Source organism: Entelurus aequoreus, linkage group LG12 (genome assembly GCF_033978785.1).
Source record: "Entelurus aequoreus isolate RoL-2023_Sb linkage group LG12, RoL_Eaeq_v1.1, whole genome shotgun sequence".
NCBI lineage: Eukaryota > Metazoa > Chordata > Actinopteri > Syngnathiformes > Syngnathidae > Entelurus > Entelurus aequoreus.
Window position 1 is genome coordinate 63909447 of NC_084742.1, and position 26741 is coordinate 63936187.

The 26741-nt window shown below is 39.6% G+C and overlaps 1 protein-coding gene and 1 long non-coding RNA gene across 2 annotated transcripts in view; one reads left to right on the plus strand and one right to left on the minus strand.

The window, feature by feature from the left end:
* Positions 1-18870, plus strand: part of LOC133662428 (uncharacterized) — a 34873-nt gene extending 16003 nt beyond the window's left edge. The window contains exons 3-4 of the long non-coding RNA XR_009828103.1: positions 1641-1741; positions 18817-18870. This is a non-coding gene — a long non-coding RNA (uncharacterized LOC133662428). The remainder of the gene's footprint in view (positions 1-1640; positions 1742-18816) is intronic.
* nrip2 (nuclear receptor interacting protein 2) overlaps positions 1-26447 on the minus strand; it is a 32140-nt gene extending 5693 nt beyond the window's left edge. The window contains exons 1-4 of the mRNA XM_062066413.1: positions 25939-26447; positions 11741-12034; positions 2128-2210; positions 1651-1730 (exon numbers count right to left, since the gene is read on the minus strand). Of these exons, the coding sequence (XP_061922397.1) occupies positions 1651-1730; positions 2128-2210; positions 11741-12034; positions 25939-26094 (613 nt within the window). The 5' untranslated portion in view covers positions 26095-26447. The remainder of the gene's footprint in view (positions 1-1650; positions 1731-2127; positions 2211-11740; positions 12035-25938) is intronic.
* Positions 26448-26741: the final 294 nt, after the last annotated feature.

The window sequence follows — 26741 nt, forward strand, 5'->3', positions numbered from 1 at the left end:
TAATATTACCCTCTTTATCATAGATTTTCAGCTATTCTCACAATATTTGCAACTTTATTTTCCATAATTTTTCTTCTAAAACACACCTGTGATGCTTGTTAGTGTACAACTAATTCTCATATTATCTTTCATATAAACACTACCGTTCAAAAGTTTGGGGTCACATTGAAATGTCCTTATTTTTGAAGGAAAAGCACTGTACTTTTCAATGAAGATAACTTTAAACTAGTCTTAACTTTAAAGAAATACACTCTATACATTGCTAATGTGGTAAATGACTATTCTAGCTGCAAATGTCTGGTTTTTGGTGCAATATCTACATAGGTGTATAGAGGCCCATTTCCAGCAACTATCACTCCAGTGTTCTAATGGTACAATGTGTTTGCTCATTGGCTCAGAAGGCTAATTGATGATTAGAAAACCCTTGTGCAATCATGTTCACACATCTGAAAACAGTTGAGCTTGTTACAGAAGCTACAAAACTGACCTTCCTTTGAGCAGATTGAGTTTTTGGAGCATCACATTTGTGGGGTCAATTAAACGCTCAAAATGGCCAGAAAAAGAGAACTTTCATCTGAAACTCGACAGTCTATTCTTGTTCTTAGAAATGAAGGCTACTCCACAAAATTGTTTGGGTGACCCCAAACTTTTGAACGGTAGTGTATATGTATTTGTTTGTATTCTATATTTGTAATACATATTTGTAACGTATAAATATATTGGTAATATATATGTATATATAAATACAGATTACATATTTATTTTTGTAGTCTATATTTATAAGATATGTTTGTTAAATATATAATTTTCTATTATATTTATACAATACAGTATTTTAGATATGTTCTATTATGTGCCCAAAATTACAATAACATTTCTGTAAATTTCAAATTTATTATATATTTTTCATACTTGATTCTTTTTGTAATATTACCCTCTTTATCATAGATTTTCAGCTATTCTCACAATATTTGCAACTTTATTTTCCATCATTTTACTTCTAAAACACACCTGTGATGCTTGTTAGTGTACAACTAATTCTCATATTATCTTTCATATATATTTGGGATATTTTAATTGCTGCCCAACCCCAAAAATCGAATTTTATTCTTGTAATTACAATTTTGTCTTTTTTTTAATTTATTTTTTTTACTTGATTCCACAAAAGTAAAAATTACTATATTATTATATTATTAATTACTAATTAATAATATATATATATATATATATTATATATATATATATATATATATTATAAATTAATTATATTATTATAAAAATTATTAACATAAAAATGCATTCTTTTTATGTTGTGTTCCCTTTTATAAAAACTTTACATCTTATCCTCACAATTTCCTCACAACCTTAATTTCATAAATGTGTTTTAAATTGTATAATTATGACATTATCATAATATTAGAAACACCTTTTTTTTTCCGTTATCACCACTGCATTCTTGCAGTATGTTTATTCCCATAATTACAACCCTCATTCTCACCACCGTGTTTTTATTTGTCGTAGAAATAAAAATGTATAAATAGATTTGAATATGTTTTACCATAATGCATGTGAAAAGAGAGCAAGTACAAAAGTAATTTGCTCATTTTCTTGCTGCTAAGTGTTTCTTCCTGCACTCCCAGGTGTTCGTACCTTGGACCAAAGCGGAGCATTGGAAGGTTCTGGTGCCCAGTTGGAGCTTCACATCTTTGACGGAGCTGCTTGGGTCCAGGCTGAGGAGCAGGTTGGAAAACACAATCTTTATTCAATATTTTATCACTTTCACATATTAAAAGGTAGATTTCCACCCTAAATAGGTATTAATATAGTATGTTGATAATTGTGTGTACATACTTTATGTGCATTATGATGAGTTAAATAAATAAAGATGTCTTCCTGTTCATTTATTGAACACTTTTGTCTGGCACATTACTGCCACCTGCAGGCCTGGGGTGAAAGGGCATCTCAGTGAGATTATAGGAAGCGGAGTGTACTTTGTAAACATAAAAAATGTGTTGTTGTTTTTTCCGCTGGTTGCCTCATTGTGCCAGGATCAGTCAGGGGTGTTCAAAGTGCGGCACTTGTTTATCGTCGAGTAGCTAGAGAGGGAGCGTCGTTGTGGGTTCCTACCCGAGTCTGTGGCAGCAGGATGCAGAGATGTGGTTGTGCAGGCTGCTGGTGTTCAAAGACGCCTTCACTTCCGTCTCGCGGCACTGCGGGGAGGACATGTCGTGTCAGCACACTGCTTGTTTGGAAAATGCAAAAGGTGACATTTGTGTTGCCTTTTTTTTTTTTTTTTTTTGTTAAAGATTGACGTTCCCGGAGTTAAAATGAAAGCCACGATAGATGTTTCCATCGTATCTGCTGAGTCGTCTCTATTACCGTACTACTAACTATTAACCAGGAAGGCGCCATGCAAGATCTGAATCAGTTATCAGAGAAAGTTGGCAATATTATCCTAATTGTATTTTTACTGTGGTAGCTTGATGATTAAAAGGGCTTTTTGATTAGAGATGTCCGATAATGGCTTTTTTGCCGATATCCGATATTCCGATATTGTCCAACTCTTAATTACCGATACCGATATATACAGTGGTGGAATTAACACATTATTATGCCTAATTTTGTTGTGATGCCCCGCTGGATGCATTAAACAATGTAACAAGGTTTTCCAAAATAAATCAACTCAAGTTATGGAAAAAAAAAATGCCAACATGGCACTGCCATATTTATTATTGAAGTCACAAAGTGCATTATTTTTTTTTTAACATGCCTCAAAACAGCAGCTTGGAATTTGGGACATGCTCTCATTGAGAGAGCATGAGGAGGTTGAGGGGGGAGGGGTTTTTGTAGCGGGTAGCGGGGGGGGGGGGTTTGTAGCGTCCCGGAAGAGTTAATGCTGCAAGGGGTTCTGGGTATTTGTTCTGTTGTGTTTATGTTGTGTTACGGTGTGGATGTTCTCCCGAAATGTGTTTGTCATTCTTGTTTGGTGTGGGTTCACAGTGTGGTGCATATTTGTAACAGTGTTAAAGTTGTTTATACGGTCACCCTCAGTGTGACCCGTATGGCTGTTGACCAAGTATGCCTCGCATTCACTTGTGTGTGTGAAAAACTATTACGTTAGATCCACTATGGACTGGACTCTCACTATTATGCTAGATCCACTATGGACTGGACTCTCACACTATAATGTTAGATCCACTATGGACTGGACTCTCACACTATAATGTTAGATCCACTATGGACTGGACTCTCACAATATTATGCTAGATCCACTATGGACTGGACTCTTACACTATTATGCTAGACCCACTCGACGTCCATTGCACCGGTCGCCCGGGGCGGGTCCCCACATCTGCGGTCCCCTCCAAGGTTTCTCATTGTCATCCCATTGTGTTGAGTTTTTTCTTGCCCTGATGTAAAATCTGAGCCGAGGATGTAGTTGTGGCTTGTGCAGCCCTTTGAGACACTCGTGATTTGGGGCTATATAAGTAAACATTGATTGAATGATTGAAAGCCTGGAGCAAACGAGCGAGGCAGGTGATAGTGTTTTCTCACGTTTCGTGTTCCTAAACAGGCTTTGTGGACACAAATTACAATTAAAACCTCATTAGGAAAGTCACGTTGGCATACTTAGGAAGCCAGTATGAGATACGGTAGAAGTGTCAGGGATACCAAAATTATCCGTTAGCTCGCTCGCTTGCTTCGCCAGTTAATGAGCAGCATCATTGGTCTGTGAGTTCATTGAGTGTACATCCATCCATCCATCCATCTTCTTGCGCTTATCCGAGGTTGGGAAATGGGGGCAGCAGCTTAAGCCGGGAAGCCAAGACTTCCCTCTCCCCAGCCACTCTCTCCAGCTCTTCCCGGGGGATCCCGAGGCGTTCCCAGGCCAGCCGGGAGACATAGTCTTCCCAACTTGTCCTGGGTCTTCCCCGTGCCCTAAACACCTCCCTAGGGAGGCGTTCGGGTGGCATCCTGACCAGATGCCCGAACCACCTCATCTGGCTCCTCTCCATGTGGAGGAGCAGCGGCTTTACTTTGAGCTCCTCCCGGATGACAGAGCTTCTCACCCTATCTCTAAGGGAGAGCCTCGCCACCCGGCGGAGGAAACTCATTTGGGCCGCTTGTACCCGTGATCTTGTCCTTTCGGTCATAACCCAAAACTCATGACCATAGGTGAGAATGGGAACGTATATCGACCGGTAAATTGAGAGCTTTGCCTTCCGGCTCAGCTCCTTCTTCACCACAACGGATCGATACAGCGTCCGCATTACTGAAGACGCCGCACCGATCCGCCTGTCCATCTCACCATCCACTCTTCCCTCACTCGTGAACAAGACTCCGAGGTACTTGAACTCCTCCACTTGGGGCAGGGTCTCCTCCCCAACCCGGAGATGGCACTCCACCCTTTTCCGGGCGAGAACCATGGACTCGGACTTGGAGGTGCTGATTCTCATTGAGTGTGGTTATCAAAAACAGTTTTACAATGATTGAATTCAAAATATTAATACCAACCGAGGTTCCTCATTAATAGTGTTTATCGTTACATCCCTAGTCAGTAAGTAGTTTACTGTCCTCAGCATCATCAACATTTTGTCCACTTTTAGCCACCAGCTTTGTTTTTATCAGCCTGCAGCTCAAGCTGCTTATCAGCGACACCACACACACTCTTTTCTCTTTTTCCTTTTGTCTCCAACACACAAACTGCTGTGCTCAAATCCCCCAATCTCTCTTTCTCTCTCTCCAGTTCCACCTCTCAATTTCTCCGGTGTGGTTTGCGTTGTGTTGGTCACTTTAGAAGCAGCTGCATAACTAAGATCCGTGCGAGATAACCTTTGATTGGATGGCTTGTTGATGGAAGCAAGCAAAGTGCGAAGGAAAACGCTGAGTGTAGCAGAAAGGTTAGCATAGTTGACTTATTAAGCCAACGAGGGATATCGGATATGTTGTTGTTTTGCTGATTAATCACACTTAAAAGGTCAAACTGTGTTTTTTGACCTCATGAAACGCAGCAATCATTTACATAAAGGACAAAGATTTTTCTTTCAATTACACAACAAGATGATGTCATTAGGATTTTTTTTCTTATTTATTTTATTTAGGATGTTTTTGAGGGTTTTAAAGCAGTGTTTTTCAACCACTGTGCCGCGGCAGTCTGGTGTGCCGTGGGAGATTATCTAATTTCACCTATTTGGGTTAAAAATATTTTTTGCAAACCAGTAATTATAGTCTGCAAATGATGTGTTGTTGTTGAGTGTCGGTGCTGTCTAGAGCTCGGCAGAGTAAGTGGCAGTAGGTGGCAGCCGGTAGCTAATTGCTTTGTAGATGTCGGAAACAGCGGGAGGCAGTGTGCAGGTAAAAATGTGTCTAATGCTTAAACCAAAAATAAACAAAAGGTGAGTGCCCTTAAGAAAAGGCAATGAAAGTTAGGGAAGGCTATGCAGAACAACACTAAAACTGAACTGGCTACAAAGTAAACAAAAACAGAATGCTGGACAACAGCAAAGACTTACTGTGGAGCAAAGACGGCGTCCACGATGTACATCCGAACATGACATGACGATCAGCAATGTCCCCACAAAGAAGGATAAAAACAACTGAAATATTCTTGATTGCTAAAACAAAGTAGATGCGGGAAATATTGCTCAAAGGAAGACATGAAACTGCTACAGGAAAACACCAAAAAAAGAGAAAAAGCCACCAAAATAGGAGCGCAAGACAAGAACTAAAACACTACACACAGGAAAACAGCAAAAAAGTCCAAATAAGTCAGGGTGTGATGTGACAGGTGGTGACAGTACACCTACTTTGAGACAAGAGCTATATTGATGCATGCTTGGTTATGCTTTAAAGTCATATCCAACAATTGTGACAACGACTTTTTACTGTCAACTGAGTTTCATTTTTTTAATGATTTCTGCTGGTGGTGTGGCTCCGCATTTTTTCAACGCAAAAAATGTGCCTTGGCTCAAAAAAGGTTGAAAAACACTGTTTTAAAGCACCAGTGTTGAATCAATAGCATGAAGTTGTTTTGTGTAAAATGGAAAACCCTGAAAACAAGACATATTTCCAACTTTCTCTGCAGAGGATATGACTACTTACTTCTACAATGTTGCATTTGCTGTAAATAGATGAAAATGTTTGATGTTACAACTGCATGACAGTGTATACATGAGTGTAGCCAAGAAGAACTGATAAAAGCGAAAAGAACCTGTGGTCTACTGCAGAGGACATTAAATAAAATCTATTAAAGCACTCAGAGAGTGCAGACCTCCGCAGGCCCGACCTACAAATAGTAAAAAAAAAAGTCCTGAATCCAGACGTTTGGATACACACACAGAAGATAAAGTTCATAACGTAAACGTAAAGTAACGTAGTGAAAATTACCCCGATCCAGCCTAAAATCTAATCACTTGTTCCTTATTCCATTTCTGACTAAGTTTCATTAAAATCTGCTTTTAACTTTTTGAGTTATTATGCTTATGAACAAACCAACAAACTAACTAACCAACCAACCATCGAATCCACCAATTAGCGAACTAACAAACCCAATGACAAATCAACCAAGGAACAAACTAACAAATCAACTAATGAATTTACCAACAAAGGAACTAACGAATCAACCAACAAACTAACTAACAAACCCACCAACAAATTAGCCAACCAGCAAACTAATTAACCAACCAACGAATGAACCAACTAAGGAAAAAACCAACGAAGAAACTAACAAATTAATCAATGAGCGAACTAACGAATCAACCAACGAACGACCTAACGAAGCAACTTACGAATGAACAAACCAACAAACTAACAAAGTAACCAACAAACCAACCAACGAATGAACCAACCAAGGAAAAAAACAATGAACACACTAACGAATCAACCAACCAACGACCTAACGAATCAACTTAGGAATGAACCAACCAACAAACTATCAAAGTAATCAAGGAACGAACTAACGAATCAACTAATGAATTTACCAACAAAGGAACTAACAAATCAACCAACAAACTAACTAACAAATTAGCCAACCAGCGAAGTAATTAACCAACCAACGAATCAACTAACAAACAAACCAATGAATTAACCCGCGAACAAATGAACAAACCAACAAACAAACCGACCAAGAATGAACCAACCAACCAACAAACTAAGAAATCAACCACCAAACGAACCAACGGATCAACCAACAAAAAAAAACCTGAATCAACCAACCAACGACCTAACGAATCAACTTACGAATGAACCAACCGACGAACTAACAAAGTAACCAACAAATGAACCAACCAAGGAATCAAACTAACAAATCAACCGACAAACAAACCAATGAATTAACCCGCAAACGTATTAACAAACCAACAAACAACCCGACCAAGAATGAACCAACCAACCAACAAACTAAGAAATCAACCACCAAACGAACCAACGGATCAACCAACAACAAAAACAACGAATCAACCAATGAATGAACTAACAAATCAACCAACCAACGACCTAACGAATCAACTTACGAATTAACAAACCAACCAACGAATGAACCAACTAAGGAAAAAACCAACGAAAAACTAACAAATTAATCAATTAACGAACTAACGAATCAACCAACGAACGACCTAACGAATCAACTTACAAATGAACCAACCGACGAACTAACAAAGTAACCAACAAACCGATCAACGAATGAACCAACCAAGGAAAAAACAACAAAAAACTAACAAATCAACCAACGAACGACCTAACGAAACAACTTAGGAATGAACCAACCAACGAACTAACAAAGTAACCAAGAAACGAACTAACGGATCAACTAATGAATTTACCAACAAAGGAACTAACGAATCAACCAACAAACTAACTAACAAGCCCACCAACAAATTAGCCAACCAGCGAACTAATTAACCAACCAACGAATCAACTAACAAACAAACCAATAAATTAACGCGCGAACGAATTAACAAAAAAAACGACCAAGAATCCACCAACCAACCAACAAACTAAGAAATCAACCACCAAACGAACCAACGGATCAACCAACAAAAAAAACAACGAATCAACCAATGAACGAACTAACGAATCAACTTAGGAATGAACCAACCGACGAACTAACAAAGTAACCAACAAACCGGCCAACAAATTGGATCCACTGTGAACTGGACTTTCACAATGTTATGTCAGACCCACTCGACATCCATTGCTTTCGGTCTCCCCTAGAGGGGGGGGGGGGGGTTACCCACATATGCGGTCCTCTCCAAGGTTTCTCATAGTCATTCACCGACGTCCCACTGGGGTGAGTTTTTCCTTGCCCGTATGTGGGCTCTGTACCGAGGATGTCGTTGTGGCTTGTACAGCCCTTTGAGACACTTGTGATTTAGGGCTATATAAATAAACATTGATTGATTGATTGATGAACCAACCAAGGAAAAAAACAACAAAAAACTAACAAATCAACCAACGAACGACCTAACGAAACAACTTAGGAATGAACCAACCAACGAACTAACAAAGTAACCAAGAAACGAACTAATGGATCAACTAATGAATTTACCAACAAAGGAACTAACGAATCAACCAACAAACTAACTAACAAGCCCACCAACAAATTAGCCAACCAGCGAACTAATTAACCAACCAACGAATCAACTAACAAACAAACCAATAAATTAACGCGCGAACGAATTAACAAACAAACCGACCAAGAATCCACCAACCAACCAACAAACTAAGAAATCAACCACCAAACGAACCAACGGATCAACCAACAAAAAAAACAACGAATCAACCAATGAACGAACTAACGAATCAACTTAGGAATGAACCAACCAACGAACTAACAAAGTAACCAACAAACCGACCAACAAATGAACCAACCAAGGAAAAAAAACAAAAAAAACTAACAAATCAACCAACGAACGACCTAACGAAACAACTTAGGAATGAACCAACCAACGAACTAACAAAGTAACCAAGAAACGAACTAACGGATCAACTAATGAATTTACCAACAAAGGAACTAACGAATCAACCAACAAACTAACTAACAAGCCCACCAACAAATTAGCCAACCAGCGAACTAATTAACCAACCAACGAATCAACTAACAAACAAACCAATAAATTAACGCGCAAACGAATTAACAAACAAACCGACCAAGAATCCACCAACCAACCAACAAACTAAGAAATCAACCACCAAACGAACCAACGGATCAACCAACAAAAAAAACAACGAATCAACCAATGAACGAACTAACGAATCAACTTAGGAATGAACCAACCAACGAACTAACAAAGTAACCAACAAACCGACCAACAAATGAACCAACCAAGGAAAAAAACAACAAAAAACTAACAAATCAACCAACGAACGACCTAACGAAACAACTTAGGAATGAACCAACCAACGAACTAACAAAGTAACCAAGAAACGAACTAACGGATCAACTAATGAATTAACCAACAAAGGAACTAACGAATCAACCAACAAACTAACTAACAAGCCCAACAACAAATTAGCCAACCAGCGAACTAATTAACCAACCAACGAATCAACTAACAAACAAACCAATAAATTAACGCACAAACGAATTAACAAACAAACCGACCAAGAATCCACCAACCAACCAACAAACTAAGAAATCAACCACCAAACGAACCAACGGATCAACCAACAAAAAAAATAACGAATCAACCAATGAACGAACTAACGAATCAACTTAGGAATGAACCAACCAACGAACTAACAAAGTAACCAACAAACCGACCAACAAATGAACCAACCAAGGAAAAAAACAACAAAAAACTAACAAATCAACCAACGAACGACCTAACGAAACAACTTAGGAATGAACCAACCAACGAACTAACAAAGTAACCAAGAAACGAACTAACGGATCAACTAATGAATTAACCAACAAAGGAACTAACGAATCAACCAACAAACTAACTAACAAGCCTACCAACAAATTAGCCAACCAGCGAACTAATTAACCAACCAACGAATCAACTAACAAACAAACCAATAAATTAACGCACGAACGAATTAACACACAAACCGACCAAGAATCAACCAACCAACCAACAAACTAAGAAATCAACCACCAAACGAACCAACGGATCAACCAACAAAAAAATCAACGAATCAACCAATGAACGAACTAACGAATCAACTTAGGAATGAACCAACCAACGAACTAACAAAGTAACCAACAAACCGACCAACAAATGAACCAACCAAGGAAAAAAACAACAAAAAACTAACAAATCAACCAACGAACGACCTAACGTAACAACTTAGGAATGAACCAACCAACGAACTAACAAAGTAACCAAGAAACAAACTAACGGATCAACTAATGAATTTACCAACAAAGGAACTAACGAATCAACCAACAAACTAACTAACAAGCCCACCAACAAATTAGCCAACCAGCGAACTAATTAACCAACCAACGAATCAACTAACAAACAAACCAATAAATTAACGCGCGAACGAATTAACAAACAAACCGACCAAGAATCCACCAACCAACCAACAAACTAAGAAATCAACCACCAAACGAACCAACGGATCAACCAACAAAAAAAAACAACGAATCAACCAATGAACGAACTAACGAATCAACTTAGGAATGAACCAACCGACGAACTAACAAAGTAACCAACAAACCGACCAACAAATGAACCAACCAAGGAAAAAAACAACAAAAAACTAACAAATCAACCAACGAACGACCTAACGAAACAACTTAGGAATGAACCAACCAACGAACTAACAAAGTAACCAAGAAACGAACTAACGGATCAACTAATGAATTAACCAACAAAGTAACTAACGAATCAACCAACAAACTAACTAACAAGCCCACCAACAAATTAGCCAACCAGCGAACTAATTAACCAACCAACGAATCAACTAACAAACAAACCAATAAATAAACGCACGAACGAATTAACACACAAACCGACCAAGAATCAACCAACCAACCAACAAACTAAGAAATCAACCACCAAACGAACCAACGGATCAACCAACTAAAAAATCAACGAATCAACCAATGAACGAACTAACGAATCAACTTAGGAATGAACCAACCAACGAACTAACAAAGTAACCAACAAACCGACCAACGAATGAACCAACTAAGGAGAAAACTAACGAATCAACTTAGGAATGAACTAACAAAGTAACCAACAAATCGACCTATGTATCAACCAACCAACCAACTAACAAATCAACCACCAAACCCAACGAATCAACAAACAACAAAAAAACAAATCAACCAATGAACGACCTAACTAGCAGCAGAGCACGGCTTCAGTCCAAAGTCCATCCATCCATCCATTTTCTACCGCTTATTCCTTTCGGGGTCGCGGGGGTCGCTGGAGCCTATCTCAGCTACAATCGGGCGGAAGGCGGGGTACACCCTGGACAAGTCGCCACCTCATCGCAGGGCCAACACAGATAGACAGACAACATTCACACTCACATTCACACACTAGGGCCAATTTAGTGTTGCCAATCAGCCTCACCCCAGGTGCATGTTTTTGGAGGTGGGAGGAAGCCGGAGTACCCGGAGGGAACCCACGCAGTCACGGAGAGAACATGCAAACTCCACACAGAAAGATCCCGAGGCCGGGATTGCACTCACGACTACTCAGGACCTTCGTATTGTGAGGCAGACGCACTAACCCCTCTGCCACCGTGCTGCCCAGTCCAAAGTCAAAAAGCATATTTTGGCTACCTTGCACTGAACGAGTAGAGCCGTGAGAAGGCCGGACCCCCCCGTCCCGTGCCGGGCCGCCTCCTCGTCGTCCGAGCGGAAACTCTCCTCCAGAGACTCCTCCCTCTCCTCAGTGGAGGAGTCGGCGGTGCTCTCGCTCCTCTCCTCACTGTCGCCCGGACCGTCCTCGCCCTCGCCCTGGTCCTCGGTGTCGGCCAGCGGCGAGCGCACTCGGGCGCCCGTGTCGCGGGCCTCGCCTCGCAGCCGCGTAATGTTGCCCTCCAGCAGGCGGCGCTGGACGATGCTGTGAGGTTGCTGGCAGGGAAAGAAAGATTCATTTGTCATTTGTGGAATAGTTGCATCATTTTTGAAAGCTTGGTCAAGGTCTGTTTTGTCTGTTAGTGATCAAGACGGCACAAAAGCAAGACTTTTTCAAATTGAATGACAAAACTATGTTAGTCCTGCATTGGACATTTGTCTTTTGGTCCATTTCTTTTGTCAGAGTTACCAAGTCTGAAAAAAAATCTCAGCCCTGTTTGTCCACTGCAGAGGACGCTGGTTCCCAGAAAGAGATTTAGTAGTGTTCAATGATTCCTGAACAGAGTAGAAGAGCAGGACAATTTCATGGACAGCTGACCAATTGCCACGGCACCAGAAGGAAATATGGCGAAAGAGACCGGAATAAAAAAAGACTCCCTAGAGGCAGCGTGGCGGATGTAATAATGTCCTCTCATGTCTGGCTGTTATGTTGAAACTAATGGCTGAGCAACAATAATAATAATAATAATAATAGATTTTATTCGTAAAAAAGCACTTTACATTGAGTAAAAACCTCAAAAGAAATCAAATAAAAATAAAAACTAGAACAGCCAAATAGCTAAAACTAGTATGCATATATCTAAAAAAAAAGTCTTTTTTTAAAAAGAAGGTTTTTAAGCCTTTTTTAAAAGCATCCACAGTCTGTGGTGCCCTCAGGTGGTCAGGGAGAGCGTTCCACAGACTGGGAGCGGCGGAGCAGAAAGCCCGGTCTCCCATTGTTCGGCACTGGTCTTCCATTCAGTGTCAGTTAGCATTGCGCTAATGGCTAACCGCCAGCTGCTGTTAGCTATCAAGTACCAGCTAGTCAAATGCTAACTAACAGCAAGTTAGCAACTAGTCCACGGCGAATGTCTAGCATTTGTTCGATTGTGGTAAGAACAGGAGACATTGGACGTATTAGCTTATGTTGTTGTGCGCAAATCACAGTTTTATTTACAAAACCCAAAAGCAGTGAAGTTGCCACGTTGTGTAAATGGTAAATAAAAAGAGAATACAATGATTTGCAAATCATTTTCTACTTATATTCAATTGAATAGACTGCAAAGACAAGATACTTAACGTTCGAACTGGAAAAACATTGTTACCTTTTGCAAATATTAGCTCATTTGGAATTTGATGCCTGCAACAGGTTTCAAAAAAGATGGCACAAGTGGAAAAAAAAGACTGAGAAAGTTGAGGAATGCTCATCAAACACTTATTTGGAGCATCCCGCAGGTGAACAGGCTGATTGGGAACAGGTGGGTGCCATGATTGGGTATAAAAGCAGCTTCCATGAAATGCTCAGTCATTCACAAACAAGGATGGGGGCGAGGGTCACCACTTTGTCAACAAACGTGTGAGCAAATTGTCCAACAGTTTAAGACCAACATTTCTCAACAAACTATTGCAAGAAATTTAGGGATTTCACCATCTACGCTCCGTAATATCATCAAAAGGTTCAGAGAATCTGGAGAAATCACTGCATGTAAGCGGCAAGGCCCTTAACTTTCGATCCCTCAGGCGGTACTGCATCAAAAACCGACATCAGCGTGTAAAGGATATCACCACATGGGCTCAGGAACACTTCAGAAAACCACTGTCAGTAACTACAGTTGGTCGCTACATCTGTAAGTGCAGGTTAGAACTCTACTATGCAAAGCCAAAGCCTTTTATCAACAACACCCAGAAACGCCGCCGGCTTCGCTGGGCCCGAGCTCATCCAAGATGGACTGATGCAAAGTGGAAAATTGTTCTGTGGTCTGACGAGTCCACATTTCAAATTGGTTTTGGAAACTGTGGACGTCGTGTCCTCCGGACCAAAGGGGAAAAGAACCATCCGGACTGTTATAGACGCAAAGTTGAAAAGCCAGCATGTGTGATGGTATGGGGGTGCAGTGTTTCCCATAAACTGCCAAGATACCTGTGGCGGTGGGGGCGTGGCTATGGGCGTGGTCACCATGACATCATCGAGTAATTTGCATAATTCACTACAATGATATGATTTTCTCTAAAAAGGCTCAAAAAATGTATACTTACTAATTAATATTAACAGTTTTGTTTTAAACGTCCATCCATCCATCCATCCATTTTACAATATAATTACAACACTTTATGTACATATTTATATACAGATTTGAACAATGAGTTATTCACTGAAATATATTTATTAATTGTGGTTTTTACAAAAAATATATCTTATAAAATATAAAAGCTAAAATGTCTCTTAAAGCTCTGCCCCTTTAATTAGTGCATACTAAATCATTTAACTTCAGCCCTTTGAGACACTTGTGATTTAGGGCTATATAAATAAACATTGATTGATTGATTGATTGATTGATTGATAGCCTACTACTACAACCATATTATTTACCAGCAACATAAAGTGAAACAGAGGCAGAGGTGTCCTGCCACAGTCAGTAACAAATAAACAGAAAACAGTAGTGGTCAAATACAAATAAGGCAACAATAGAAGGATCCTACACTTCTCTTTTGTAAAGTAAATTTGAACAGCCTATATGGGCATCTACATCAACTATATGATTTGCCTGAGAAGCTGGACAGGACAAAAAAAATATATATATATATATTTATTTTATTTTTTATTTGTGGCGGACGTAATTCTTTTGTGGCGGGCCGCCACAAATAAATGAATGTGTGGGAAACACTGGGGTGTATTAGTGCCCAAGACATGGGTATCTTACACATCTGTGAAGGCACCATTAATGCTGAAAGGTACATACAGGTTTTGGAGCAACATACGTTGCCAACTAAGCAACGTCTTTTTCATGGACGCCCCTGATTATTTCAGCAAGACAATCCCAAGCCACGTGTTACAACAGCGTGGCTTCATAGTAAAAGAGTGCGGGTACTAGACTGGCCTGAGTCTATGTTAATGATTATTTGCCAAAAAAAATGCAGTTTCTCAGTGTGAACATGAAATATCTTGTCTTTGCAGTCTATTCAATTGAATATAAGGTGAAAAGGATTTGCAAATCATTGTATTCTGTTTTTATTTACCATTTACACAACGTGACAACTTCACTGGTTTTTGGGTTTTGTACTAGTAGCAGCCCAATCCCAGCTACTAGATAGCCACATGTCAGGAGCTGAATCTGTAAAACAGGTCAATCAAAGCACAAAAAAGTGATAAAAAATTAAGAAATTAAGTAACGTTTTCCTGGAATCACTTTGATAGAGTGTGAGGGTTTAAGCAGGAGTTTGTGTTTGTTGTTTTGAGGTGTTTTCCTCCTTCCTCGTCAGGCTGCTGGGAAGCAGAGAAAGGGCACAAATTGAATTGATCGACACAATTGAATTCCTGTGTTTTCCGCTGCGGGTCATCTCCATCCACGAAGCACGTTAGGGAGCCAAGAGCGAGCGAGCGTGCACTGTATGGACGCCATGTCAACCTGAGCAGTAACGATGCACAGTCCTTCATTTAACAGTCGCTGGGAAGCCTCCTGCTCGGTGCCACAGGAAGGAAGCCAAATATGTGCTTAGAAAGGTCACATGACTGACTGGAAGCTGATGGGTGGAGTAATTAGTGCGTCGGCATGCAATTAGCTTCTCATCGACCGAGAGGGGAAAGTGAGAGAAGTGGAGCTTGTACTGTGTTTTAATATGTGTTTACTTTGCATTGATGCTCTCGTTTATTCACCTTTTTGTGCAGCGTTACCTCTTGTTTCGTGCAGCTGTACCTAATAGAGTGTCCTGTGAGCAGGTTAGGACTGGTTTCTCTTTTTAACATGTCTCGCTATTTAGTGTGCCTTCAACCTCTCTCTTGTGTTGTTTTTCTACACTATTTTTAGCCGCCTGTCTTCCCACACACACACACACACACACACACACACCCCTAATTCATGCATGGCATGTATTGAACCAGTTCCACCAATCAAGTCGCCGATCCCGCCCGCCCCTTTTTTTTGTTGGGGGATTTAATTCGGTGACGTAAATAATTCAATGCAACAAAAAAGACAATAAATGTTGTTGTTTTTTTATATTACAATAAATATCGTTTAGTGCTGTGAAACAAATAAAGATGTTAAGTAGATAAAAATGCCATTAGACATAAAGATTGTGAGAAAGTTGATGAATGTATTTAATTAAAAATGATGACTATCACATATGTGATAATGAAATAATAGATAATAAATTAATATCTGATAAATGTATTTATATGTGTCAAGTTCAAACACTGATGACATCTATTAAACAGACAAAGAAGCAAGGAATCAAACAGAGACAGAATTAAATTTGGCTCAATGAGGAGAAATGTGTAGACCTGTACCCTTGTAGAGTGTTCCACCACGCTCTGACGAAAGATTGTACGCCTCCTCTTTTATTTGGACTTTCCCTGATTACATGGCAACAGCTGTTTCTAAAGGGACGGGGGTCGTAAACAGTCGCTGCCTTTGGTCACAAAACAGTTCAAAGAAAAGGTGCCTGGAGGGGGTTCAGGTCCTGCTTCTTCTCCGCTTTGTAGATCTCGGGTCAAGACAAAATCTTCTGTGGATTACAATACATCAAAGAAACCGACACCTTCATGTCGCTTCCCACCCTACACAGTGGAGTTTTACAAGCCTTTTGTAGGGTCAAAGACAGCTTTTTTCCTCTCGCCGGGAACTCATTGAAACACAATGTTTTGTGATAACTTGGATACAATTATTCTGACAATATTAGCTTTGTTTTTAAAGTATTTCTTATTTAGCTTTGTTTACTTTGCTTGAAAAAAGTAAATATATATTATAAATCATATCATGTTTGAAAATGTATGTAAAAGATTTGTATATTATATTTATATATAATTATATATTATAAATAGATTTACATAATATTCAATAGTAATATATATATATATATATATATATATATATATATATATATATATATATATATATATATATATATATATATATATATATATATATATATATATGTATGCCGAATTTAATTATTGTCTTCTGTTTTATTGATTTCTTCCTGTAAATCAGTGGTGTCCAAAGTGCTGCCCGCATCAAATTGTCAGAAATAAAAACGATAGTTAAAATGTGAAAAAAAATAGCAAAAAGGCATAATTTAATAAGAAATTGTGAAAATGTTATTGTAATAACTTGGAGTGGTCCAATATTTTTCCACCAAGGGTCGCATAAACTGAACATTTTGATATTTCTTTATCTGAAAAAAATAAAACAGACATTATATATATATCTGTAGACAAAATTTAAGTGTCAGCCTTGTCTTATAAGTGACAAAGTATATATTATTATTATTTATTACTAGTGTTGTCCCGATACCAATATTTTGGTACCCGTACCAAAATGTATTTCGATACTTTTCGGTACTTTTCTATACTTTTCTAAATAAAGGGCACCACAAAAAATGGCATTATTGTCTTTATTTTAACAAAAAATCTTAGTGTACGTGAAACATATGTTTATTATTGTAATTTAGTCCTTAAATAAAATAGTGAACATACTAGACAACTTGTCTTTTAGTAGTAAGTAAACAAACAAAGACTCCTAATTTACGTATTCAGTAACATATTGTGTCATTTATCTACCTATTATTTTGTCACATTATAAAGGACAAACTGTAAAAATGAATTATTAATTTACCTGTTCATTTACTGTTAATATCTGCTTACTTTCTGTTTCAACATGTTCTATCTACACTTCTGTTAAAATGTAATAATCACTTATTATTCTCTTCTTTGATACTTTACATTAGTTTTGGATGATACCACAAATGTAGGTATCAGATCGATACCAGGATCATACATTGGTCATATTCAAAGTCCTCATGTTTTCCAGGGCCATATTTACTGAGTTTATAAACATAATATGAGTTATAAAAAAAGGGGAAAAGATTTTGTGACAATAAAAAATATCAATGTAATCATAGTAGTATCGACTAGATACGCTCTTGTACTTGGTATCATTACAGTGGATGTCAGGTGTAGATCCACCCATGGCGTTTGTTTACATTGTGACGCCAGTGAGCTATTGTATCCTCCTACGGTGTGTAGTGAAGCACGTTTAGCTATAACTTCACCTTTATCTTTAGTTTTTAGACCAAAATGCATCCATTCTCCCTTTTCTGTCTACACACTGTGTCTGCTTGTAAGTACTCTGTGTGTGCGCGCTGCCGAACATGCTCCTCTGCTCGTAAAACCAGCAATGTCATTACGTGACGACGGTGGAGTTCCGGTACTTTTTAGAGGCGGTATAGTACCGAATATGATTCATTAGTACCGCGGTACTATACTAGTACTGGTATACCGTACAACCCTAGTTATTAATATTAAAATGTTAACTTTTTCATGACATTACATCTTTTTTTCTAAAATCTCACTATTTTTTTTGCTGTAATAACTGACGATAATACATTTTGTCGCTTATAGCACAAGTTTGCATATATAATGTCTGTTTTTAGCTTCATTTTTTAACAAAATAAAGAAATGTCAAAATGGCCCCTGCATACTTTGACTTTTCATTATATTATCCCTGCAGTAAATACAAAACCAGTGAAGTTGGCACGTTGTGTAAATGGTAAATAAAAACAGAATACAACCACAGAACACTTTTCCACTCTGCATCAGCCCATCTTAGATGAGTTTGGGCCCAGCGAAGCCGGCGGCGTTTCTGGGTGTTGTTGATATATGGCGTTGGCTTTGCATAGTAGAGTTTTAACTTGCACTTACAGATGTAGCGACCAACTGTAGTTACTGACAGTGGTTTTTCTGAAGTTTTTCCTGAGCCCATGTGGTGATATCCTTTACACACTGATGTCGCTTTTTGATGCAGTACCGCCTGAGGGATTGAAGGTCACGGTGTCACGGCGCGGGCTCAAACTCGGCTTTTTCCCCGGCAGCTGGGACTACCAGCACCTCCGCTGGCAGCGCGCCGAGACGCGCCCCTGCTCGCGCTGGCCGCGTCACGCCCACATGCCGGCAAGGCTGTGGGCGATCGGCAATCTGCACACCTGGGACTGATGAGGGCGAGCTGTATAAGGACCAGTGGACCCAAGGATCCTGGCGAGAACTTAGTTTCTCTATGGTGTACCGTAAGCCGACAAGCTTTATACTCTCTCCGTGTTTCTCCCCCGTGCTTGATTTGTCCCCTGTCTTCTTTTCCTTCCGTCGCCTTGGTTTCGAGATGTGTGTTTCGCTCCCTTGGACTTCCCCCCCTTCCTGGATCTCGACTGCCTTCCCGGATCTCGACCCCCTCGCATGGACACGGACTCTGACGCCTCTCTCTCTCTCTCTCTCTCTCGTCCTGGATCTTTCGCCTGTCTCACGGACTTCCCAGATAAGCCTCGCCCTCGTTGGACTTCCAGTTTGGAACAACACCTCTCGGTAACACTCAACAGATAACTGCTTCGCATAGTCTCACACCATACACACTCTTGAATTTAGTCACACTCCATTTCCTTCGTTATTAGTTAGTATTGTTTATTTATTATATATATATTTGGCTATATATATAATAAATCATAACAACTTTACTGCCCCCTTGCGTCTGTGTCGTCAACTCCATCCTAGAAACATAACCCATGGGCCTTGTTGCTTACGTGCAGTGATTTCTCCAGATTCTCTGAACCTTTTGATGATATTACAGACCGTAGATGGTGAAATCCCTAAATTCCTTGCAATAGCTCGTTGAGAAACGTTGTTCTTAAACTGTTTGACAATTTGCTCACGCATTTGTTGACAAAGTGGTGACCCTCGCCCCGTCCTTGTTTGTGAATGACTGAGCATTTCATGGAAGCTGCTTTTATACCCAATCATGGCAACCACATGTTCCCAATTAGCCCGTTCACCTGTGGGATGTTCCAAATAAGTGTTTGACGAGCATTCCTCAACTTTCTCTGTCTTTTTTGCTCCGTGTGCCAGCTTTTTTGAAACATTTAGCAGGCATCAAATTCCAAATTAGCTATTATTTGCAAAACATAACAAAGTTTACTGTCGAGGTTGTGGGTGACGAACCCCAAGATGCAGAGACAGCAGGCATTGAACAGGAAAACATGATTTAATTCAGCTCTATAGCAAAAAACAAACAAAAGGGAACAAACAAAAGGCGCGCACAAGGCGGACAACAAACTAGGCTATAAACTAAAATAGCACAAAGGCTAACTGTGGACAATAAACAAAAACACTTACTGTGACATGAAGGAACTATGACTAAAGCGGAGTGGACAAAAGTAGACGGAGCTACAACGACAAATAGGTAGAAGGTACAAGTGACAAGTGACATTCAGGTAGACACTACAATGACAATGATCCAGCCGTGACTGGAGGGCAGGACAGGCTTAAATAGCAGCTGGCTGACTGGCACCAGGTGTGGCCAGGTGCCAATCAGCCACAGCTGAGGGGACAAAACACTCAGGGAGATAATCAGGAAATAACCAAAATAAGAGTGCTGACAGGAACTAAAGACAGGAAACTAAAACTTGACCAAACTGTCAGGGAAAACCTTGACATTTACCAGTTCGAACGTTAAATATCTTGTCTTTACCTCCTCAGTGGCCTAGTGGTTAGAGTGTCCGCCCTGAGATGGGTAGGTTGGGCCAAGTCATACCAAAGATTATAAAAACGGGACCCATTACCTCCCTGCTTGGCACTCAGCATCAAGGGTTGGAATTGGGGGTTAAATCACCAAAAATGATTCCCGGGCGCGGCCACCACTGCTGCTTACTGATCCCCTCACCTCCCAGGGGGTGAACAAGGGGATGGGTGAAATGCAGAGGACACATTTCACCACACCTAGTGTGTGTGTGTGTGTGTGACAATCATTGCTACTTTAACTTTAACTTTAAGTTTACAGTCTATTCAATTGAATATAAGTTAAAAAGGATTTGCAAATCGTTGTATTCTGATTTTATTTACAATTTACACAATGTGCTAACTTCACTAGTTTTGGGTTTTGTAATACCAACAATCTTTGTGGCATAAAATGGTAATGTCGACTCTCCGAGTTGGCACTTTTATTCTTCTACATCTAACACACACGAGTGTGTTGTGTTACATAAAGCATCCCCCGTGACCTCCTCTAGGGACCACGCTTTCCTTTTCGCGCTCGCACAACAACTCCAGCGACGCTCTGCACCCCCTCAGGCTAAAGAGCAGCGAAAACTCTTACGTAAGCACGCAGCGTCATACGCTGGAGAAGAAAAGGCTGAAGACACCGCCGCGTCCCGTCTAGGCATGGCTGTTGTTGAACTATTAGTGTCCATAGCATGATAGTTGTATTGTTGTTTATTTATTAGTGTCAATAGCATGATAGTTTTATTGTTGTTGAACTATTAGTGTCCATAGCATGTGTTGTATTGTTGTTGATTTATTAGTGTCAATAGCATGATAGTTTTATTGTTGTTGAACTATTAGTGTCCATAGCATGATAGTTGTATTGTTGTTGATTTATTAGTGTCAATAGCATGATAGTTTTATTGTTGTTGAACTAATAGTGTTCATAGCATCATAGTTTTATTGTTGTTGAACTATTAGTGTCCATAGCATGATAGTTTTATTGTTGTTGAACTATTAGTGTCCATAGCATGATAGTGTTATTGTTGTTGAACTATTAGTGTCCATAGCATGATAGTTGTATTGTTGTTGAACTATTAGTGTCAATAGCATGATAGTTTTGTTGTTGTTGAACTATTAGTGTCCATAGCATGATAGTTGTATTGTTGTTGGTTTATTAGTGTCAATAGCATGACAGTTTTATTGTTGTTGAACTATTAGTGTCCATAGCATGTGTTGTATTGTTGTTGATTTATTAGTGTCAATAGCATGATAGTTTTATTGTTGTTGAACTATTAGTGTCCATAGCATGATAGTTGTATTGTTGTTGATTTATTAGTGTCAATAGCATGATAGTTTTATTGTTGTTGAACTAATAGTGTTCATAGCATGATAGTTTTATTGTTGTTGAACTATTAGTGTCCATAGCATGATAGTTTTATTGTTGTTGAACTATTAGTGTCCATAGCATGATAGTGTTATTGTTGTTGAACTATTAGTGTCCATAGCATGATAGTTGTATTGTTGTTGATTTATTAGTGTCAATAGCATGATAGTTTTATTGTTGTTGAACTAATAGTGTTCATAGCATGATAGTTGTATTGTTGTTGGTTTATTAGTGTCAATAGCATGATAGTTTTATTGTTGTTGAACTAATAGTGTCCATAGCATGATAGTTTTATTGTTGTTGAACTATTAGTGTCCATAGCATGATAGTTTTATTGTTGTTGAACTATTAGTGTCCATAGCATGATAGTTTTATTGTTGTTGAACTACTAGTGTCCATAGCATAATAGTTCAATTGTTGTTGAACTGTTAGTGTCCATAGCATGATAGTTTTATTGTTTTTGCACTATTAGTGTCCATAGCATGATAGTTGTATTGTTGTTGAACTATTAGTGTCCATAGCATGATAGCTTTATTGTTGTTGAACTATTAGTGTCCATAGCATGATAGTTTTATTGTTGTTGAACTATTAGTGTCCATAGCATGATAGTTTTATTGTTGTTGAACTAATAGTGTCCATAGCATGATAGTTGTATTGTTGTTGAACTAATAGTGTCCATAGCATGATAGTTGTATTGTTGTTGAACTATTAGTGTCCATAGCATGATAGTTTTATTGTTGTTGAACTATTAGTGTCCATAGCATGATAGTTGTATTGTTGTTGAACTATTAGTGTCCATAGCATGATAGTTGTATTGTTGTTGAACTATTAGTGTCCATAGCATGATAGTTTTATTGTTGTTGAACTAATAGTGTCCATAGCATGATAGTTGTATTGTTGTTGATTTATTAGTGTCAATAGCATGACAGTTGTATTGTTGTTGATTTATTAGTGTCAATAGCATGATAGTTTTATTGTTGTTGAACTATTAGTGTCCATAGCATGATAGTTTTATTGTTGTTGAACTATTAGTGTCCATAGCATGATAGTTGTATTGTTGTTGAACTATTAGTGTCCATAGCATGATAGTTTTATTGTTGTTGAACTATTAGTGTCCATAGCATGATAGTTTTATTGTTGTTGAACTATTAGTGTCCATAGCATGATAGTTGTATTGTTGTTGAACTATTAGTGTCCATAGCATGATAGTTGTATTGTTGTTGAACTAATAGTGTCCATAGCATGATAGTTGTATTGTTGTTGAACTATTAGTGTCCGTAGCATCATAGTTTTATTGTTGTTGAACTATTAGTGTCCGTAGCATGATAGTTTTATTGTTGTTGATTAGTGTCCATAGCATGATAGTTGTATTGTTGTTGAACTATCAGTGTCCATAGCATGATAGTTGTCTTGTTGTTGAACTATTAGTGTCCATAGCATGATAGTTTTATTGTTGTTGAACTATTAGTGTCCGTAGCATGATAGTTGTATTGTTGTTGAATTATTAGTGTCCATAGTATGATAGTTTTATTGTTGTTGAACTATTAGTGTCCATAGCATGATAGATGTATTGTTGTTGAACTATTAGTGTCCATAGCATGATAGTTGTATTGTTGTTGAACTATTAGTGTCCATAGCATGATAGTTGTCTTGTTGTTGAACTATTAGTGTCCATAGCATGATAGTTTTATTGTTGTTGAATTATTAGTGTCCATAGCATGATAGTTTTATTGTTGTTGAACTATTAGTGTCCATAGCATGATAGATGTATTGTTGTTGAACTATTAGTGTCCATAGCATGATAGTTTTATTGTTGTTGAACTATTAGTGTCCATAGCATGATAGATGTATTGTTGTTGAACTATTAGTGTCCATAGCATGATAGTTGTATTATTGTTGAACTATTAGTGTCCGTAGCATGATAGTTGTATTGTTGTTGAACTATTAGTGTCCATAGCATGATAGCTTTATTGTTGTTGAACTATTAGTGTCCGTAGCATGATAGTTTTATTGTTGTTAAACTATTAGTGTCCATAGCATGATAGTTTTATTGTTGTTGAACTAATAGTGTCCATAGCATGATAGTTGTATTGTTGTTGAACTAATAGTGTCCATAGCATGATAGTTGTATTGTTGTTGAACTATTAGTGTCCATAGCATGATAGTTGTATTGTTGTTGAACTATTAGTGTCCATAGCATGATAGTTGCATGTTGCGTCCACCAATCAACACATTGCTCTGTATCTTGCTCCGCCCCTTTTGGTACCCTGTTAGTGTGCTTGGGCTTCCAAAAAGAACTATTTTCCTACAACATTGTGCTGATGATGACTCAGTGTGCGTCCACACATGAACTTAGCTGCTAAGCGGCGAGGCAGGCTTACCGCGGCGAGGGCACGTGACGACAATTTCCACTCCACGCCGCCACTGCGCTCCCTCAAAGATTTCCTGATAGCCGCTGAGACGAGTTTCATTCCGTCTCGGCGGGAAAGATAATTGCTTTTTATCACAAGAGGTCGGGGACGGATGTTGAATCGCGGGCGGCTAATAGATGACGTTAAGCCCCTTGAAGCTAATGACCGTTTAGGGATTCACGTCAAGACGTGTTATATATTTTTAATAAGTTCACGTTGTGTCCCGCTGACTGGCGGCCGTCGTGATGAAGCGTTGAGATGAAAAGGCGGGCATTATGTAAATGTTAATCAGTGGTGTGTCCATCAGGGCCAGCAAGGCCTGACATAAGTCATGATCATAAATGAATAAAAGTTCATTTATTTTGTGCACGTAAGCGATGATTTTACAAACTTTTCATCCCTCAGGCGGTACTGCATCAAAAAGTCACATCAGTGTGTAAAGGATATCACCACATGGGCTCAGGAACACTTCAGAAAACCACTGTGAGTAACTACAGTTCATCGCTACATCTGTAAGTGCAAGTTAGAACTCTGCTATGCAAAGTGAAAGCCATTTATCAACAACACCCGGAAACGCCGCCGGCTTCGCTGGGCCCGAGCTCATCTAAGATGGACTGATGCAAAGTGGGAAAAGTGTTCTGTGGTCTGACGAGGCCACATTTCAAATTGTTTTTGGAAACCGTGGACGTAGTGTCCTTGGGACCAAAGAGGAAAAGAACCATCCGGATTGTTATGGGTATTGGGGGTGTATTAGTGGCCAAGACATGGGTAACTCACACATCTGTGAAGGCACCATTAATGCTGAAAGGCACATACAGGTTTTGGAGCAACATATGTTGCCATCCAAGCAACGCTATCATGGACGCCCCTGCTTATTTCAGCAAGACAAAGCCAAGCCACCTGTTACAACAGCGTGGCTTCGTAGTAAAAGAGTGCGGGTACTAGACTGGCCTGCCTGTAGTCCAGACCTGTCTCCCATTGAAAATGTGTGGCGCATTATGAAGCCTAAAATAGCACAACGAACAACTTAAGCTGTACATCAAGCAAGAATGGGAAAGAATTCCACTTCAAAAATGTGTCTCCTCAGTTCCCAAACCTTTACTGAGTGTTGTTAAAAGGAAAGGCCATGTAACACAGTGGTAAAAATGCCCCTGTGACAACTTATTTGCAATGTGTTGCTGCCATTAAATTCTAACTTAATGATTATTTGCATAGTTACTCAGTGTGAACATGAAATATCTTGTCTTTGCGGTCTATTCAATTGAATATAAGTTGAAAAGGATTTGCAAATCAAGGTATTCTGTTTTTATTTACCATTTACACAACGTGACAACTTCCCTGCTTTTGTGTATACGAGATGATATATAGCGAGAATGGAATGGTCACAACAAGGAATCGATCAACATTTTGTGTTAGCTCTCAATCTGCGGCTGAAAAATGCTTGCTGGTGACTAATTTGAGTTTGTCGACAAATCCAAGTGGATACATGGTGGTCATCTACATTGGGATTACTGTTTGTGCCATCATTGTGTTCACAGAGTCCCTGGTAAACCTGGTGTATACAGAGGGTTATTGCAACAGGAAGTTGGTTCCACTCGCCACTCACCAGGTCTTTGGACGTCCCCAGCCTCTTGAGGCCGTCCAGGGGCAGGAGGTCAGCCGAGTCCTTGTGCGTGAACTGAGTGGCCTGCTTGAGACGCCGCTGCTGGTGCAGGATGGCTTTATCTCTCATGGCCAGCTCGCCTTTTTTGGCCTCACTCATGGTTTCGGTCCACACGCCAAAAAAAACAAAAAAAAACACCAAAAGGCAAGAAAAGGGGAGACCTTCAAAGATGACCGCGTTCTGGTAGATTCCACTCTGACGCTGCTGCTTCCCTCCTCATGTATTTGTGCTTGGTCTAGGGTCCCCTCCTGGGTGCTGATGAAGACCACGGTGATGATGCGAGCATCCTCCTCGGAGCGTCGTCGAGCGTCGGCTGCCTCTCACACGGTCTCGCAGGCGAGTGGAGTGTTTCCCCCCTCCCCTTGGTGCCATCTGTCCTTGCAAGCTCACATCCCTGCCTTCCTTTTTTTGCCTGCTGGGTCCTCCTCCTCCCTCAGCCCTCCTCTACATGTCACTCATGCACAGTGCACGTTTGCTCACTTTAAAAGCGTCTTTAAAGCCTCAGCATGCTCTATCCGTGTGTGTGTGTGTGTGTGTGTGCGTGTGTGTGTGTGTGTGTGAGATGCGCCGCACCCACAGATGCCTGCACCCCTGGGTGCTGATTATCCCCCAGTGCCCCCAACTGTGTGGGGATGGCGACCCCACACGGCCTGAGCCAATCGATGTGATGATACGAGCATCGATTTGCCCTCTGGCGTGAAAACGTCACTATCATTCTTCCACGCCGGCAAACACTCTGGTAAAAT